The following is an 18,094-nucleotide window of genomic DNA, read 5'->3' on the forward strand; positions in this document are numbered from 1 at the left end:
AAAAGTGTACGTGACAATCTCGAAGGGTGTTGTGGGTGGTTTTGAGTTCATTGTTCTTTGAAGAAATTTAAAAGAATGGCACGAGAGGCCATGGACGTATGTTTGTGAGTGCTAAAGGAAAGCAACAAAAGTAGGTTTGACAGCTACAGTGTCAGGAACAGTGTACTGATCATATCCCATATTACCTTCTGGGATTGTCGCCGGCACAGTTTTTCCGACAACCGTTCTCGAAATAGCTGTATGCGCAAAATGAAGGATGTAACCCCCCCCCCCCCCCCCCCCCCCTCTTCACCATCTTCTACCGACACACGTGGAGAATGACTGTCCTTACACCTTAACCCTTTCACTGCCAAATGTGGCCAAAGGCAAATTTCGACCAAATTTCCACATTTCATTTTCTAAAATTTTGACAAACAAATAGCATCATGTGAAAGTACAGGCAGAGAGCTTTCATTTGAATGGTCACATCATAGGATTTCGTCTGCAGACTTCAAAAGTTAGAGTCGCCTTACAAAACTCCATCAAGTATTCTGGCACTGAAGGAGTTAAGGATTAAGTCAGATCAGCTATATTTTATTAGAATGTCACGGCCACCTGCAGAACTAAGCGCACTGAAGACTTTTTTACTTTTAAGTACTTCTAACAATGTGTATATAGAGTTTATAAAAATGTATATAGAATATATCCAGTCAACTTTCAGTTGAACTCTTAGAACGACTCAGAAATAACTCCAGCTACTGAATAGTAGCCGCTAGATAGCCGGACAGGAGGCGGTAAAACACAAACGGTGCCCGTTTCTCGAAAGAACTTGAATTCGCGGCCTCCAAACGCTCTACTTGTTCGGTCTCGCTGACTGCTCAAAATTACTTGAATCTCTATTTTACAGGGAACTTCATTTTACTCGTTCACTCCAAAGAACCACCCCGAGTATTGAGAGTTACTACATGGGCTTTTACATTCAATCCTGCCCTAAAATGAAGTACAAGGTGTGTATGCTTGTTCACCTTTGAACTTAAAGGAGCTCTGTCACGAAAAATTAGCCAAATTCACCCAACACAAAACTTGCCATTAAAATTGAGCGAAACACAAAAATACCCGCTTTAAACACTGGAATTTTTAATGTAATCGTCCATTTGTTTAGGAAAAGAGAGGAATGATTCTTCAGCCAAATTACTGGAACGAGTCTTCACTTTAGAAGCCGCCATCTTGACACAGTACTCAGTACAGTGGAACCTCGATATAACGAAGTCCTCGGTATAACGAACCTCTATATAACGAAGTCCTCCATTGAACGAACCTCTATATAACGAACCTCGATATAACGAAATCCTCGGTATAACGAACGCCCATATAACGAACCATGATATAACGAACCTCTATATAACGAAGTCCTTGTCATAACGAACGATTTTCGTTACACCAGCAATAGTAAAATATATGAAAAAGAACCTTGATGTAACGAAACCTCGTAACAGAGAGCGAATTTTGCCAGTTCCTTGGCCCTTCGATATATCGAGGTTCCACTGTATATTAGAAAACGGCAAATAATTCCTTTAGCCTCGACAAATGAATAACTTAGACAACCTTGATAAGAGTAAAACTGCTCAATAGTTAAAATAAGGGTCGCCGAGAGGACGAAATAAAGCAAAAATTAAAGCATTTATAGACAAATAACGGAGCGGCAGAATCGTGTCCGACTGCCATGGCTGACCGCCCAATCTCAATCCGAGATTGCCATGTCATGGCGTGACCGCTCAATCTTATACACTGTAATATGCGCTTGAGCTTACATGTCGAATGTCCATCACCGGAGGTTTCAGTAAATCATATACTTAGTTATGATGTTGCTATTTATGAGCTATCTATACCTACTTATATCCATCTCCTAGTTGTTGTTGTTGTTTTGGAGGGGGGGGGGGGGGGGGCGGGTATGGCTCTAGAGGCATACAGCTACTATGGGGACAAAATTGGATTCGGCCCTTTTTCTAATAAGCTTTCAATATGTGTCAAGAGTGGCGCAGTGGTGAGAGCGCTCGCCTCCCACCAATGTAGCCCGGGTTCAAATCCCGATGTGGGTTGAGTTTGTTGTTGGTTCTCTCCCTTGCTCTGAGTGGTTTTTCTCCGGGTACTCCGGTTTTCCCTCTCCTCGAAAACCAATATTTTCAAATTCCAATTCGACCAGGAATCAGGTAGGTGAAGAACCACTTTGTGGATGTACTACCTCCAAATCATTATTTATTTTGTGTATTAATTTTATTTATTTATTTTATGTGTCTCTACAGGGTCAGTACAGTCCATCCTACATTCTCTGTCCAGAAACCTACAACTGGATCCCAATTGAACAGTGTCGTCCTAAAATTGCTCTCGCTAAATATTCTCGCCTAGACGACTCGGAAGAAGGTAACGCTTGCATTATTTTCTAGGAATTGAGATGAAAATTGTGGGTTGCGTTTTGGTGCACAAGGTACACATTTCATCCTACTTGCAACGAGCCAAGAAAAGAATCATATATCATTGCGTTTCACTCACTCATGGAGAGCGATTACAAACTTAAAATGATTTGTTTCATCTACGATTAGAACGGACCAATGAGACCACCTTTCTCATAAAACCATCATGTCAGTGAGATCTTCCAGTTGGTTGACCGTCCCGTCCCGTCCAATCCCGTCACTGAGGCAACCTTTTTGAGACGGCTGTCCCGTTCGTTCAACTGTTCTGTTGACTAACCCATCATTAGTATAATTACATTGATGATTATCGAAAATAGAGCGCTATGATTCGCTAGGAGCTTCGCTTTATCCCGCTATAATCACCGTGCGGTGATTATAACATTGAAGGCTAGCAGTTTTCAAAATGGCAGCCAGATTTTTTGATGTTTCGGAGGCGGAAATTGATCAATAATTTTATTTTCTCGAATAATCATCAACGTAATTATACTAAAACAATTAGTCGCCTCAGGCAACGTGAATATCGGCGAATAGTCACCTCGACTTCGTCTCCGTGACTATTCGCCGATATTCACGTCGCCTGAGGCGACTAATTGTTAAATAATGGGACGAATTGATGGGTTAGATTCAACGTTTTCTGACGGGAGAAATATTTTCGCGATGTAGTTTCCAACTATAATTATAAACGGACCATGTAAAACCATTCAAGACCAGGCAACCAGTCAAAGCGCTTGATGTTTTCATACAATTACATTTTTCCTTTCAAATCCTCACTTTCAGAAACGCCTCAGGGCTCCACAGAAGATGTTCTTGTTTTGTTTGATCGCCAAGCCATGCCCTACCAGGTATTCATTTAAATTAAAACAGTTGGCCATTTTGTCGACAACTTCCAGAACACATTTCGTTTTTCCTTCAATGGAGTTTATATTCAACAATCTAATTTGAGAGGAAAAACAAACAATTCTGGAAGCTGTAGTCAAGTGAAGAAAAAGTGCAATATGTGATGCGTGTTATTGAACAAAAGCACGTCTTCATTTATCGATTTATTATATTGAACTTAGTGAAATTGCTAAGTTTCATAAAATCCGTAGAAAATTCCCTGAAACAAGACAGCCCAAATTGTCAATGTTTAAAGAGAAGGAAGAGCGTACATTTCTTTTTAAATTTGGACCCTCATATTTACGTAACTTTTTCGCTGGTTTTTGCAAAACTTCGATGGTTTACTAAATTCCATAGAAAGAATAATTCTCTGAAAAGATGTTTCTGTTTCACTAAAAAGCAATAAAAAAATGCAATTTTGCGTGACATCTATCTGAAGAAGGTCGATTAGCTATGGCAATGAGTTTTAAAATATGTTTTTTTTGAGGCTTTTTTTTGTGAATTCTTTACAGCTTTATGCGGCGTTTACAGGGGCAGATGATCGTGATGAAGTGCAGGAGTACGCAGATCTTGTGGGGCCTGTGGTCTCCTCTAGAATGCTTCTCTTTAGATCTGGTTAAGATTTATGGTTCCTTTTGTTTGGGAAAAGATAAGCGGATTTTTAACCTTCGCTTACATCCAGAAGTGGGTTTTGGCTTTAAAGATAGGGGCGGATATAGGGGGAGGGTGCAGGGGGTGCGCAACCCCTCCCCTCCCTACCCCCCTGAGATGACCTGCGACTTTCTAATACAACTGGTATTCTGCGAAAAAATACTATGTGGTTTATTTGTGTTGAAGTAAAACATGAGACGAGATTGAAGAATTTATGTTAAACGCCGTAAGAATGGTAAGAATGGTAGTTTGGCACGTCACGTCACCAGTCAGATACGCCATTCCTCAGTGCAGTGGCCATGGTGCACCCCCCCCCCCCCCTCCTAAGAAAAATCCTGGATCCGGAATCCTTTAGGAAATTGAGTAATTTCAATTTTCAGTGGACAAAAACCTTGTACCAGAGTAATTTAAACAATATCGCATTCTTTTTTACATTTTTTAAGAGCTATAGATGTAATTACTTATCCGTAGTTAAACCAAAGAAAATGTCTCGTGAGAGCCCGAGAAAATAAATGTCAAATCTCACAAATTGACATCTTACACATGTTATACTACTACATGAAAAATTTCTTCCATTTGATTAGCTCAGAGCAGTGGTATTTCAGCTTAGTTTGAAATACCTACATGTGAAAATTACAAACCCGTCGCGGGCATTAGTATAAACAAATAATAGCATGATTTGTACTTGTTATTTGGCATAAATACCACTCGTGATATTTCAAAATTGTCTCAAATTTCACTCGCCTAACGGCTCGTGAAATTACGTATAACAATTTCGAAATATCACTCGTGGTCTTTCATGCCAAATATCACTACAAATCATGCTATTACGTATACAAATTTTCAGAATTTAACCTGTGTTTCACAATTCTTGTGAAATTTGATATTTATTTTCTCGGGCTCCCACGAGAAATAGTCTTTGGTGTTACTACAGATTTCCAATTATATCTATAGCCTTTGAAAAATGTAAAAGAGAATGCGATATTGTTTAAATTATTCTGGTACAAGGTTTTTGTCCACTGAAAATGAAAATTACTAAATTTCCTAATTGATTTCGTCTTAACACTCCTTAGTGGATTCGTTAAAAATCACGAGGATATTGCTGTTTTAAGTAGATTCTGTGCTGAAGTCATTACCTAGTGTCTTAACCATACACAAAATGCTCCTCAGTCTGAAGTTACGAAAAAGATAGCAAACAAACCTTATTAGGGGGCACTAAATATAATAGTTCTTGGGGGGGGGGGCGGTTGCGGGCATAGCACTCAGGGGCGGATCCAGGATTTTTTTTAGGAGGGGGTGCACTCGTCTCTTGCTCTACTTCAACACCAATAAACCACATAGTTTTTTTGGAGAATACCAGTTGTATTAGAAAACCGCAGGTCATCTCAGGGGGAGGGGGGGTGCGCACCCCCTGCACCCTCCCCCTAGATCCGCCCCTGGTACTAAAACTTGAAAACAGTTGGCCCAGCTTTTCAAGTTTCAATCCATATCCATCCTTGCCATCATCAGCTGCAGACAACAGGAAACAGTTTAAATGCCTAAATATAGTCTTAAATAACAAAACTGGATCATTATTTTAAGAATTTAATATATGTGCAGACACGTTCCTGCTTTTTGAAAAGGTTGAAGATAGCGTGACATGGTATCTTTAGAGTAGGACTTTTAGAATTCATGAGCTGTGCCTTTTAGGGGTGCGGACAAATCTAATCTTCGATTCTCACAAACAAACGCACCCCTTTTATGACTTGCCTTCGATTGAGAATCTAGGGTTTCGTGTCTTGTAGTCAAGACTTCGGATTTCTCATTAAAGCGCTCCACTTTTCACCACAGACGAAACATGAGAGAGTGACTGCTCTTGCTCGTATGTTTTATTATTAATAGTCTATGATAATTTCTGTGAATTTGAATGGTTTCAATGTACTGTTTTGTAATTGCGGTTTTAATGATTTTACATGATGGTCTAGCTTACGTGTTTAAATAAAAATGTCTCAGTTGCTTCTTTGCTTCTGAAATAACACTAGTACGTTACTTCCCCTCTCATCCTACTCGGACCAGCATCCCCTCCTCTGCCGGCGTTATCGTTTCTTTCTCGTAAGATTTATAACCTATTTTTGCTGTAATTTGACCGTCAAACGCCGGAGCAGCGCCGGTTACTTCCCAATACTCAGTATTTTCCATAACCCCCCAAATTCAAAAGATGAAAAAGGGAATTTTCCTGAGATAAATACCCTGTGTTGCAGCCGGCCCACGTATCGTCTTGACCACTGGTATAGTCCATCTTTACAGGCGTTTTGGAGGGTCTGCGACGCAGGCTAGAGATAAAAAGTAAATCGTAAAAAAAATAGCGGGAATACATCTGCGCGATTGCGTCATTATCACACGCGGGCTCCTCTTTGTTTATGTACACTACCTAAGGCGTTACCGCTCAAAACAATTCTTGATCATCATATGATCCGACGATTTAATGGAAAATGTGCGTCGAAATCGACGTCCCCCGGTACCCATACAAAGGCTCACAGTAGACTTTCTCAAAGCCTGTTTCCGGTTTCTGCTGGTTAGGTGGTCATTCGTGACTCGCGACTAACGTCACGCGCCTTCTCTCGCTTTGCGAGCGTCCCTCGCGCCTTCAGCGCTCACGCAGTCGGTTGATTTGTGGCAAGTCTAAGGCTCACAACTGAGAACCTACTTAGCCAAATTGCCCACAACAACCCCAAAATACAAGAACCTTTTTGCTAGACTTCAAAAAATGCAGGTTCTAACACGGGGGTTTTTACCGGATTAAATTGTAAAAAAATAGTATGTGTTGCAGCTCGCCCACGTATCGTCTTGACCAATGGCATTGTCCGTCTATACAGGCGTTTTAGAGTGTCTGGGACTTAGGCGAGCTAATAGAGATAACAAATAAATAAAAATCTTGCTTGCGTCTTTGTCTTCAGTAGCTCTTGTTTCTTTAACTTTAAGGTCCACAGTTTAATTTCTAGCCGGGATATTCGTTTTTGTTTGTGGGGGTGAGGGGGGGGGGGGGGGGGGGGGGGAGTGAATAGAGGTATGCAAATCCGCAGTTAAAATTTCGCTCTTAATCCGAAATCCGGGCAAAAATATTTTCAAAATCCGCCGATCGGTTGGCCTATTCACTCCCCCCCCCCCCCCGCCCCCCTCCTTTATGAATAATCGCGTTGAAAAGAAAAGTGCTGACGGAAGTTTCATTTTGCGGGAAACTGTTAATAATGACCAGAAAATGGGTAACAGGTCTTCAGAAGAGTATTAGGGAGCTTTAGCATCGACAACGGCGACGGAAGCGAAAACTTGAAAACGTCACTTTTAAAGTGAATTCGCTTTTTTTTTCCACCTTGTCGCGTTTATTCCATTTTGCTGAAAATGTCAAATGTAGGCGAATTTCCCTTGAGTTCACTTCTTGAGGACCGAACTCAAAAACTCGAAATTCGTTATCGCTTGTTTTCGCCCTCCATAAATCGTAAATTTAGGCCCGGTTCAGACATCGAACTTTTCATGAGACGAACCTAATACATTGAACTACACAAATGTAAGTACATGAAAAGTTCGACGTCTGAATCAATTAGGAACGCCTGTTTCAATTTAGAACGGCTCAGCCGTTCTTCCCGCCTAGCCCGGCCGGGAATTTCGTCTTTGGAACGGCTTTGATTCAAACGCCAGTAGTGGTATAGGCACCGATCTAACCCCCTTTTTTGCGGAGGGATCTCATTAACTTGCGGAGGGAAAAATTAAACGCTGATGACGTCATAGCCTTTTGTCTTTATCTCATGAATAAAATGCGGGGGAATCTTATTAACTTGCGGGGAATACATTAACGCCGATGAAGTCGTAGGCTTTTGTCTTTCGGTGTGTTTTTTGGGAGGATCTAAAAACGGATCTGTGATCTCAGATCACATGGATTCTTCACTACCAAAAAAACAGAAGATCCGAAAAAGGGTCATTTACCATGACAACGGCATGTTCTCGTGCTCCTCGTGAATGTAAATAGATGTCAAACATGGAATGATATGTAACTAAGGGTGATGTTACGATTCGCAGCAACGACTTTTCGCGTCACACAATATCACAGCATTGTTGCGACATTGTTTCTAATGGTTGCAACATTGTTCCAATATTGAAACGGTATGTTGCGCTGCAAATCGTCGTTGCAAATCGTCTCGTGTAACATTACCTTAATGGCTCACAGTTAAGGCGCCACCAACATAGGTTCCGTTAGAATGTCACACATTTACGGCACCTGTTGTGTACCATTTTTGTTCGGAAACCCTCTTGTCAAAAGTACGTTTTTCAAATCCTTGCCCAAAAAACGCTCAGATTGTGAATCTCAAACGTCAGGATTTGGATCTAATTTGAAGAATCCACCCAGAGTGTGAATTTTATGGATTCATCATCCGTTCTTGGTTTTCCCCCAGAAAACGCAAATCGGAAATCCTGATTTGGATTTTTCCCAACCAGTCTGACAGGTTTTCTAGTTACTTCAAGGTCGGTGAATTTCTCGGTTTTCGATTGGCTGATTAGAAAACAAGAGACGTTTTCATTGATTAATTCATGGTGTTTGGTGGGGTCGGGACAGGCGGGGGAGTCAGGAGGCTCACTTCAGTCTGTTGTATGGGTGCTTTTTTTTTTCCGAAACAATAATATTCTTGCGTAAATTGACTTTATGTTTCATCTGCCTTGTCCTTAACATGATAATTATGCTTTTCTTCTCAGAATACGTGTCAAGTGCGTGCAAAAATCTCCTGACGTTATCACCTTGCTTTGGTGTTTTTATCACAGGTGTAAACAATTTTGACTCAAACCGGTTAGTGCCCTCTGAGAGTGGGCAGTGGTGATAAAGCCCAAAAAAAATAGAGGGTTTGTAAGAAAAAAAAACTTGACTTGCAGGCTCTTTCCAAAACCACGCCGCTGTCATAGCGTTTTGGGCATCCCCATTCCCAAATCCCTAGCGTTTTGGGCATCCCCTTCTCATATTACTGCAGCGTTTTGGGCATCCCCCGGTACCCTCCCGGGATGCCCAAATCGCTAGTGTTTTAGTCATCCCCTCCAAAAAAAGCTGGATTTCGCGGGAAAATCAAAAACGTTTTAGAGATGGCTTCCGCTAAATATAGAAATCTTTTCCAGTATCTTAAAAAGAAGGCTTATCCGGAAGGCTTTATTGAGCAAAAAAACGACTCTGCGAAATTTGCCAAAAAGTTCGAGTATGACTCAAAATTAGAGTCCTTGTTCTAGGTGGCCAAGGAGAAGGATGGCACAGCGCTTCGACGAATTGTTCACCGAGGAAGAGAAAGCGAGGGTCAGAGTGCCACTCTACTCCTTGTGCTGGACACGCCGGCCGCGATAATACTTTTGCACCCTGTGAAGGTTGTTCCCAAGGTGTGGTACTCGGTCGGAATTGATTTAATAGAAGCCCCTACTACATCTCAAAACGGCAACAGATTTCTTCTGTCCCGTAGGTGCAAGAGGCCTCTGTATGAATTGTGTGACAGCCTTTTGTGTGTCAAGTAGCGCTGCGGGGTTAAGTTGTACAGGCCTCAAATGTCATGCATACTATGAATTCAACACCGCAAAACGCAGTTTTATTCATGTTTGTCTTTTGATTGCTTTGTTTAGTATTCTTGTTTCTGGCTGTTTGGAATCAGACGATCGCAACTGCCGGCGATTGCGATTTCTCGCTGGTAAACAGTTCTATTAAAAAAAATTGAAGCTTTGCAAACAATGAAGCGTTGTACAGCGAAGCGATGTTATGCGGTTGTAAATTTCAGTTTCGTCATGTTTTGAGCCAACGTTTACTGCCTATGGGTTTTTTCTCCTGCGCAATAAACAGTCCGGAATATCCCTAAATTTAAGGACAGGGCCGACTGGTCATGCGACACTTTTCAACCAATGAGAAGCCGCGCTTGTGTTTATCAACAAACAAATCAAAACATCGCCGCTGTGATAAAATATTTTCAAAACAGCGGACGGAGTCGGACAGAATCTAACCTGCGATCAGGCGTTTTTTTTTTTTTTTTTGAAGGGCGGACGAGGCGAGAGGAAAAAAAAAATATAAAAGGGATAATAGGGAGAGGGCATGATCTCAGGCTAGACAGAATCAGTCATCGTTTCGAGGCTCTCAGGCATATTTTTAAGACTTTTCATGAGGCATACACAATTTTTTTAAGAGGACAGCGTATCGGAAGCCATATTGGAAGTGTCTCGTGAAATATTCAGCACATTTTGTAGCTTATTTCTTCTTTTAAACAACGCGATGTGTGTGCGAGATTTTGGTCGGTTTTCAAGGTAGGCCGAACAAGTATCTATTATTTTTTCGATTCACAGATTTTTTTTACGAAGTTCTAGATATTTTTCCTTGATTGTCATATCGATTAACTTTTATCATGTTGAATGTGGGGATGGTAGACAACCTAGAATTTTGGTAGACCAGTTTTGAATTCCGAGGTCCATGAAAACACGTACGTTTTCCATGCCCGGGTTTCTCACAGCGCCGTGTTATTACTTTTTTTCGCATTAGTACGAGCCTTTGCCTTTTTTCTTTTCAAGGCCAAAACAACTTTATTAGTCTTATGGATATTCACGTCCAACATCTCGCCTCACTTTGCCGAATTTTTGGGGATGAAATTGAAGATCATAAGCGCAAGGTAGATACTAACCGCTTTGTTTCTGAAATTCACCAAATCTGGAAAGATTTAATGTTGCTGGATTCTCCAAATGTTCATCCACCGTTAAAAAACAATCAAAGAAAGAAGGCAAATTTCAAGTGTAAAATGATGTATTTCGCTACTCATTGAACATGCACTGAATCTGGGATCAAATTAAAACATTGCAGGTACTACAGCAAGCAAGGAAAGCACCAGATGCGTGAAGTCAACACGAAACAACACCAAAAAACAAACAAGAAAAATTAATAAATTTCAACTACTTTTTATTTTATTCTTGTTATGATGACTGGTTCTTTGATTCTTGTCCTGTAGAAGCTAGTAGGTAGTACCAATCCTGTTTTGTATGATCTCAACAAATTTTCACACTCTCTCTAAGGCTATTTTTACACGGGACCAGTTTGTTTCTATCAACAATCTTGCAAGCCATGCCAGTGAAGCCACGACCACTGCGATCGGTCTGGAATAAATTTAATAAATAATTCTGTCCGTCGACTCCGTCCGTTGTTTTGAAAATTTTTGAGCACTGGGGCGATGTTTTGATTTGTTTGTTGATAAACACAAGCGCGCCTTCTCATTGGTTGAAAAGTGTCGCGTGACCAGCTGGCCCTGTCCTTAAATTTAGGGATATTCCGGACTGATAAACCCGGCGTAAAGTGTCAGACGATATAACTCTAACATGCATCTACACTATTCAGCCGTAAATTGGTGATTGACAATCCCGACTTTTCCCCAGTCTGAAATAATTTAGGCAAAGTCGAAGCGATCAGCGTTTTGGGCATCCCCCACCCGGGATGCCCAAAACGCTAGGGATATGGGAATGGGGATGCCCAAAACGCCGGGATGCCTATATCACTGTGACACCGCCTCTCACCCGCAAGTTTGCTGAGGGTCTGGGAACGAGGAAGAAGGTTATCCAACATGGCGCCCGCAGTGTCGTTGTTTATAAAGAAAACTTGCGTTTCCTGTCGTGTTGTGTGGCTGTATTTAAAAGAGGTATGTGCTAAAATAACCCTGACTTACCCTGAAAGCTGTTCACGTTTTATCAGTCGTTCTTGGTCGCAGTGAAAGGTGAAAGCAAAACAAAAATAGGAAATAGGAAATAGGAAATCTTTTAAGCATTTCACAACAAAGTTTACCTCATTTGCCTGCAAGTCTGCAGTCTGCATTTGTTGCACACTGTCCCAATCTGATCATTCCAAAGGAATGCACCCCCTTAAGCTACTGAATGGTCTGTTATCTTGGGGTTAACACATGTACATTCAATTCAACCTCTGAATCTGAACAACTGGGCCCTGAAAGGATTCCAAGTATTGTCTAGTTCTAGACCTTGCACCAGCTGACCACGTACTTAAAATGGCTGTCAAAGAAAAACACTAAAGTAAATTATTTTTATCCACTCATCATTGTCAGATTAGATGAGAGAGCCTCTTGTGTCCTATTTCAAAATATTGTAGACTAATGTAGATAAACCCTTTTCCTGCTAGGCCATGTTATTTCATGAAACAAAAGCATGGGAAGTAGAGATTACTAATTATTACATTTAATTAATAATCTCTATCTAGTTGGTTATTTTAAATATTATTAAAATTTTGTAATTGTAATAGTTTAAAAGGAATATACCATTTCTGCATATGGGAATGCTAATAAAATGTTATGTTATGTCATTTCCCTCCACGATCTCAGCTACACTTTGGATTGCTTTAGTTTGCTTTATATACTTATACTTACAAAGAGCTTCAACCTCCTGATTTTTAGTCTCTTTTGCAGACACTCAGGTAGGAATGGCTTTGCATTACTCCTGACATGAGCAACTGCTATAGGAGGCTACCTGACTTTTGGCAAACCATACTTGTCAAGAGGTGAAAAATTCCAGAGACCAAATGAATTTCCATACCCACTAGTTTCAGACCAGGGCCGAGTTGTTCAAAGCTAGGCTAAGATAACCCAGGGTTAGTGCGAGATTTAAATTCAGATTTGAAAGCTTAAAAAGCATTTCAGTTTTAATTGTTTTTGTCTACAAGTTGGTAATTGGAAGCTCTAAACATAACAGAGAAAATTATCCGAGAAAATGCTTTTGAACACAAGAAAAAGAAACCGGGGTTAAATTTAACCCCGGGTTAAGTGCTAATCGGCCTTTGAACAACTGGGCCCAGAGTGGAACAGAACCTCAGTTTATTTCAGTCCACAATGGTTATAGCCTGCGTGCAGACGTCTCTGGCAATGAAGGAAATAGGAGATGTCTCCACCCTGGGGGGTGGGACCCCATATGAAAGTGATGGGGATGCTCTTCTGAAAGTTAAAATTAAACCCCAAGGGAGACCAATGTGGGTGTGGCTCAAGCTTAAACTGACTGCTACATTGAAGGAGGACCATACTAAAACAGACATGAGTATCACAACATTTTTGGTAAATTTGTTTATGCATGGCCCTAAGGCATACCTGAATGGGCAAAGATAATTACCGGTACTTTCTGACCCAAACACCCTAAGCGAGACCAAAACCTGTAATTTACACCCCTAAGCAAGGCAAGGAGCATCCCCATCACTTAATTATATGGGAGAACCCCAGCATCTCCACGCAGACTACAATGGTTAAAATCTGTACCCATTTTCAGACCAAGAAAATGCCTGCAGAGGCTGAGCAGATAACTATAGAATTATGCCTTAGAGATCATGACTTTCCAACAGTAAGGTGCCAATTTTTGGTGAATTTTCCACTATTCCACCTTGACTAACACATGCAGCATGTAAAGGAAAAAATTAATATTGGAATCATTATCCCATTTGGTGGGACAGGAGCATGCCATTGGGACCCTGAAGCCATTAGCTTATACCAGACAATTATAAGCTGTAATTTTTCCACCAATTGTTAGAGTAGGTTATCTCTGAACAATCTGCCCTAACTTATCCATATACCACTCCCTAGTTATTAATCACAACTATAACAAGATTCTCAAATTTTATTGGCTATCAACTGTCCCAATTTGTGCTTTAATAGGACAGTACGCATTGTCCCTGTAATTGGACAGTACGGCCCATCACATGTTAGCAAGAAAAACTCTCGGAATTTGTTGCGTTTTAATTAGAAAAAGAGTAGAATATCACAAATTTGGTTGTAGTTGTCGTCCAATTCGGTCTGTAATCATACTTGTGATTAACAAATCAGACTTCTGTTACACGGTCGTCCAATTTTGTTAATCACACTTACAGACTAAGTTGGACTCCACTCCGTCCTATTACCATTATTAATTGGCTTTTTTGGAAGAAGAATTTTGATTTCGCCACAAATCTTACTTTATAATGGTTTCATTTCCTTAACTCAATTTTTAGAATGAAATTCCATTTGTACTGGTTGATGTAGAGGAAAACAAGCCACCAGATTTTGCAAATGTAAGTCCTCTTGGTTTGGTTCCACTGCTACAAGATGGAGATCTCACTATTTATGGAAGGTAAAGTCAGCAAACTTCAAACCCAAAGTATCTGAACTAATAAAGCATGCAGCTTAAAAGAGTACGCTCTCTTCTAGTGATTTGAAAGCCTCTTAACTTTTAAAAAATACACCTCGTGCAATATTCTCCTTAAAATAACCCAGTAAGAAAGAGACCTGGAGGTCCAAAGATTTCTTAAACCACGGCCTAAGTTAGACTTCATTTAAAAACCGACCCATAGAGTTATACGTGTGGAGCTATTTTTATTTCTTTGTACTGTAAATGCACCGCCGGCAACTGCAGCCATCCTAGAGCTTTACTGCCAGCATGCCTGGGAAGTTGAACTTGAGTCAACTTCGTAGGCATGCCGGCGTTAAAGACTGGAATGACCAATGTTGCCAGCGACTTCTGTTCTCATATCGAGACAGAATCTTAGGCAGTACCGGCAGTCATGTTGCAGGTGCATCGGCGGCTAATGAGAACCAGGCTTAAAGTTGGAGGTCATGCAGCTGAAGATCAAACGAACAAATTCAAACTTCCAGCACGCGAATAAACTATACTGGATCAGTGCATATGAAATGTTACAGTCATGGTTGATAAGTACAGTCTATCATAATTTTGAGACTAACAGGGGGAGGGGAGAGGGCCTTAAAAGAGAAGAGGCTCTTCAGTTAATAACTTCCTTCTCCTGCAAAGGGGTGGTGCGGGGGGGGGGGGGGGGGGGCTTATTTGAGAGGGGGGTTAAATAGAGGATTCAAGCTATGCTTTTAAGAGAGAAAATGTATTACGTCCACCAATTTGCCATTTTTGTGTTAGTGAACAAAGCCAGCTTACAAAACTGGAGTTTTTTTTTATCTTGCTTTGTTTAAAGGCTAGTTACCCTTAATCCAAGATAAATTTTAAACAAACATGATAAGTATTCACAGTGACTAACCCTGGATTTGCTTATTATCTTTTGAACAAGTCAGCCTCGGTTTGAATTGTCACATCATTCCAACATGTCTCCAGTGCGCAGTCTACCCTCACAATTGAACATTTCAGTCCTTTAAGCTTTCAAATGATGTACATTTGTACCGCTGGGTTGAAAAGTATACTGATTATCCTGTTTTTGTTTCAGCCAAGCCATAATATTTTACTTGGCAGAGAAGTTTTCGAACTATGTAAGCTTTGGAAAAGGTGATGAAAGACCGCATGTGGAGTCCGTTATACACTGGGCAGCAACCACACTTCTAAGGTGCTGTAACATGAACCGTGGCAATGCTCCTACAAAATAAGTAGCCTTGAGAAAACAGCCGACATTTCACAACACCACCACCAGTTTCACCTAGCGAAATGACGCTGGAGGAAAGAGCGCAAAAATTGCATACTGATGACGTGTCACTATCCAGATCTGGGTAGTGCTTTTGATTGGTAGTTACAAATTTCCCTTGGGGCACGACCAATCAGAAGCACTACGGTACCCAGATCTGGGTAGTGTCAACGTCCTCAGTATGGAACTTTTGCGTTCGTTCCTCAGACGTCACTTCGTGGGGAAAGCAGTGGTGCATCGCGAAATGTGGGCTGTTTTCTCAGGCTACAAAATAACGGCAGCTAAAAATCTGTTAAATGTCTGTTCACAGAATATATTGTTGCCAAGAAATTATAAGCGACCTTAAAATTTGACTATGCGTAGGACTTTGGAATTTCGAGCTGACTCCAGTTGCTCAAAATAAAAAAAAAGGTGCAAAATGCTATCCACTGAATAAATTTCCATCCAGTGGAAAGCGCAATTGGTTTACTTAATACTTATCCGCGGAATAACGATTTATCTGGTGGATTGCGCTATCCAACGTTGAAACAACTGGGAAGAGAATTATAAGTCTTCGTTGTTGCTGACTGACAAATTAATTAAATACCGTAAGTGAGCGTTAAGATTGGCTGCACATGAATTTGGTTTGAAAACTGGTGCTCTGAGTACAGTCTAAAGGTCGATGATTAGCTGCAGAAAGGCTTAAAACTTCACTATAAAAATGGGGAATTTAACTCACTAACTTTCCCACACCTGGTTAATCCTGTATGAATACTATAGGAAGTGCGTTTGACTTTTTATTTCTTCTAAGATGCAATTTCAGTAAGTGGGAGCGACGAATCCACAAAATAGAATGAGTATGCATCATTGAAAGGGGGCACACTAGACTATAGACGATTATTGCCGGCCCTACAAATGTCCAGCTGTCGTAGCCTTTCATCAGTAGGATGCCCAGCCTGAGAAAATGGTCGACATTTTGCGACGTCACCGCTGGTTTCCCCGCGAAATGAAGCAAATTTCCACCCAATCAGAACCTGAAACACCACCCAGATCTGGTTAGTGTCGCGTCATCAATATGAAATTTCTTCATCGCGAAATGTCGGCTTTATTCTCAGGCCATAGGATGCCTAAAACGTGTGCACTTCACGAGTGGTTTCGAATCGATTAACTCGTTCGCCTATTGCGCAGCATTTTAGGGGGAGCCACCCACAATGAGAACATAATTACTGATACGACATATTACTGAAAATACAACGCAAAACAAATCTATAATCCGTTACATCAGAAACTAGGTGAGCGCGTTAACCAAAGCACGCACTCGACTTAAAAGTTGTTAAAATATTTTTATAGGGACGTCGGAAATAACTACGTTTATCCAAGTTTAAACCAAGCAGAAGACGCTTTATCCAAGAGAGCCAACATATCTCTAGTTGAGTTCGCAAAGACTGAGGTGAAGTTCCATCTGAATACCCTAGAAAAACACTATTTGTCTCAGCGTAAGTATCTCTGCAGCACAGCCGCTCCCACGCTTGCAGACAGTTGGACAGTCATGGTTTTGTCGCTGCTAGAACTGGTCTCTTTTGATCTCACTCAGTGGCCAAAAACAAAGGCATGGATGTGCTCTGTGAAGTCAAGAAGTGATTATGTAGATGTGAGTTACAGCCACGAAGACATGGTGCGAAAGTGTGTGTGTAGCTCGAGGAACGGTGTCCCCGATCAAACGAAGATCTGAGCAGACGCTTCATCAGAGAAAAGACAGTGCCCGATGTCTTAAGAAGACTGTACTGACCCCCCTTACTTTTTTCAATTCCAGAAGTACCCAAGATAAAAAATTGATGAAAAAACAAGGAAAGTGAAACCACAAAATCATGGACTCTGCAGAACTATTTTTGACTAAGATGTTTTAGCCAAGCCATAACCATGAATTTGTCCACAGCCATAAGTAAAATTTAAGTCGTAAGTTTTAGGATCGTGATAATAATAGCTCTTTCAAATGGATCCGCAGCGTTTATTCCCACATTATATTGCACTGTTAGATGGTAGTCGATCCATTTGAACAGACCTAAAAGTTAAAACTCATTCATCATCCATCACCAGTCAAGAAAAGGAGTTCCAGTCCTGCAAATAATGTTTGTTTTCAAAGAGGAAATTTGTCGGACGAGGTCATCGTTTTAGTTGGAAAAACCAGAAAAATTGTCGCACATACATTATTAAAGTTGACTTTTAATTTTGTTTATCGCTATGTAACTACTGAACTGTTCAGCTACAAAAATGATAGACTTATTTGATTAGTCCGGTCATTATGTCCGGCCCAAGTAGGATTTCGTTAGTCGGATATTGCATGAATAAAAAACAATGAGTCAAGTACTCAAAGCGGGTTCAAACCGTTAGACTGAAGGGGCTTTGTCTTTGCGTACAAAAGTCATTTTCGCCTAACTCTAACAATGGCAAAAAAAGTCATTCATTCATGACTTAAGTCGGATTTTCACTGTCTCGAAATTTTTCGTGAGTGCACATGTAAGTTTTGCGCGCGTAAATGAAATAGAGGCATTGTTTGGAAAGTAGAGTGTAAACGTAAAATTTGATGCTAATTCATGATATGGTCCCCGAGATGAAATGAATTTGAAATATAAAATCTAGCAACAACCAACGACACAGTTTTTTTCCCATCACCTTTTTATTATTGTTATTATCTTTATCTCTCAGTTTATCGCGTTTATAGTTTTCA

The 18,094-nt window shown here is 40.7% G+C and overlaps 2 protein-coding genes across 5 annotated transcripts in view; both read left to right on the plus strand.

Moving 5' to 3' along the window:
- The window catches only part of LOC140952029 (arginyl-tRNA--protein transferase 1-like), a 20,076-nt gene extending 15,867 nt beyond the window's left edge, over positions 1 to 4,209 (plus strand). For all 4 annotated transcript variants that reach the window (XM_073401432.1, XM_073401449.1, XM_073401456.1 and 1 more), the window contains 4 exons: positions 887 to 986; positions 2,283 to 2,400; positions 3,228 to 3,292; positions 3,839 to 4,209. In XM_073401432.1, coding sequence (XP_073257533.1) covers positions 887 to 986; positions 2,283 to 2,400; positions 3,228 to 3,292; positions 3,839 to 3,946 — 391 coding nt within the window. In that variant the 3' untranslated portion in view covers positions 3,947 to 4,209. The remainder of the gene's footprint in view (positions 1 to 886; positions 987 to 2,282; positions 2,401 to 3,227; positions 3,293 to 3,838) is intronic.
- A 7,335-nt stretch (positions 4,210 to 11,544) lies between these two features.
- On the plus strand, positions 11,545 to 17,602 carry LOC140952064 (dichloromethane dehalogenase-like). Its single transcript, XM_073401479.1, has 4 exons — positions 11,545 to 11,644; positions 13,981 to 14,099; positions 15,196 to 15,312; positions 16,717 to 17,602. The coding sequence occupies exons 1-4, from the start codon at positions 11,570 to 11,572 to the stop codon at positions 17,096 to 17,098; spliced, it is 693 nt and encodes a 230-aa protein (XP_073257580.1). The 5' UTR covers positions 11,545 to 11,569; the 3' UTR covers positions 17,099 to 17,602.
- Positions 17,603 to 18,094: the final 492 nt, after the last annotated feature.

This window comes from Porites lutea, chromosome 1 (genome assembly GCF_958299795.1).
Source record: "Porites lutea chromosome 1, jaPorLute2.1, whole genome shotgun sequence".
Taxonomy (NCBI): Eukaryota; Metazoa; Cnidaria; class Anthozoa; order Scleractinia; family Poritidae; genus Porites; species Porites lutea.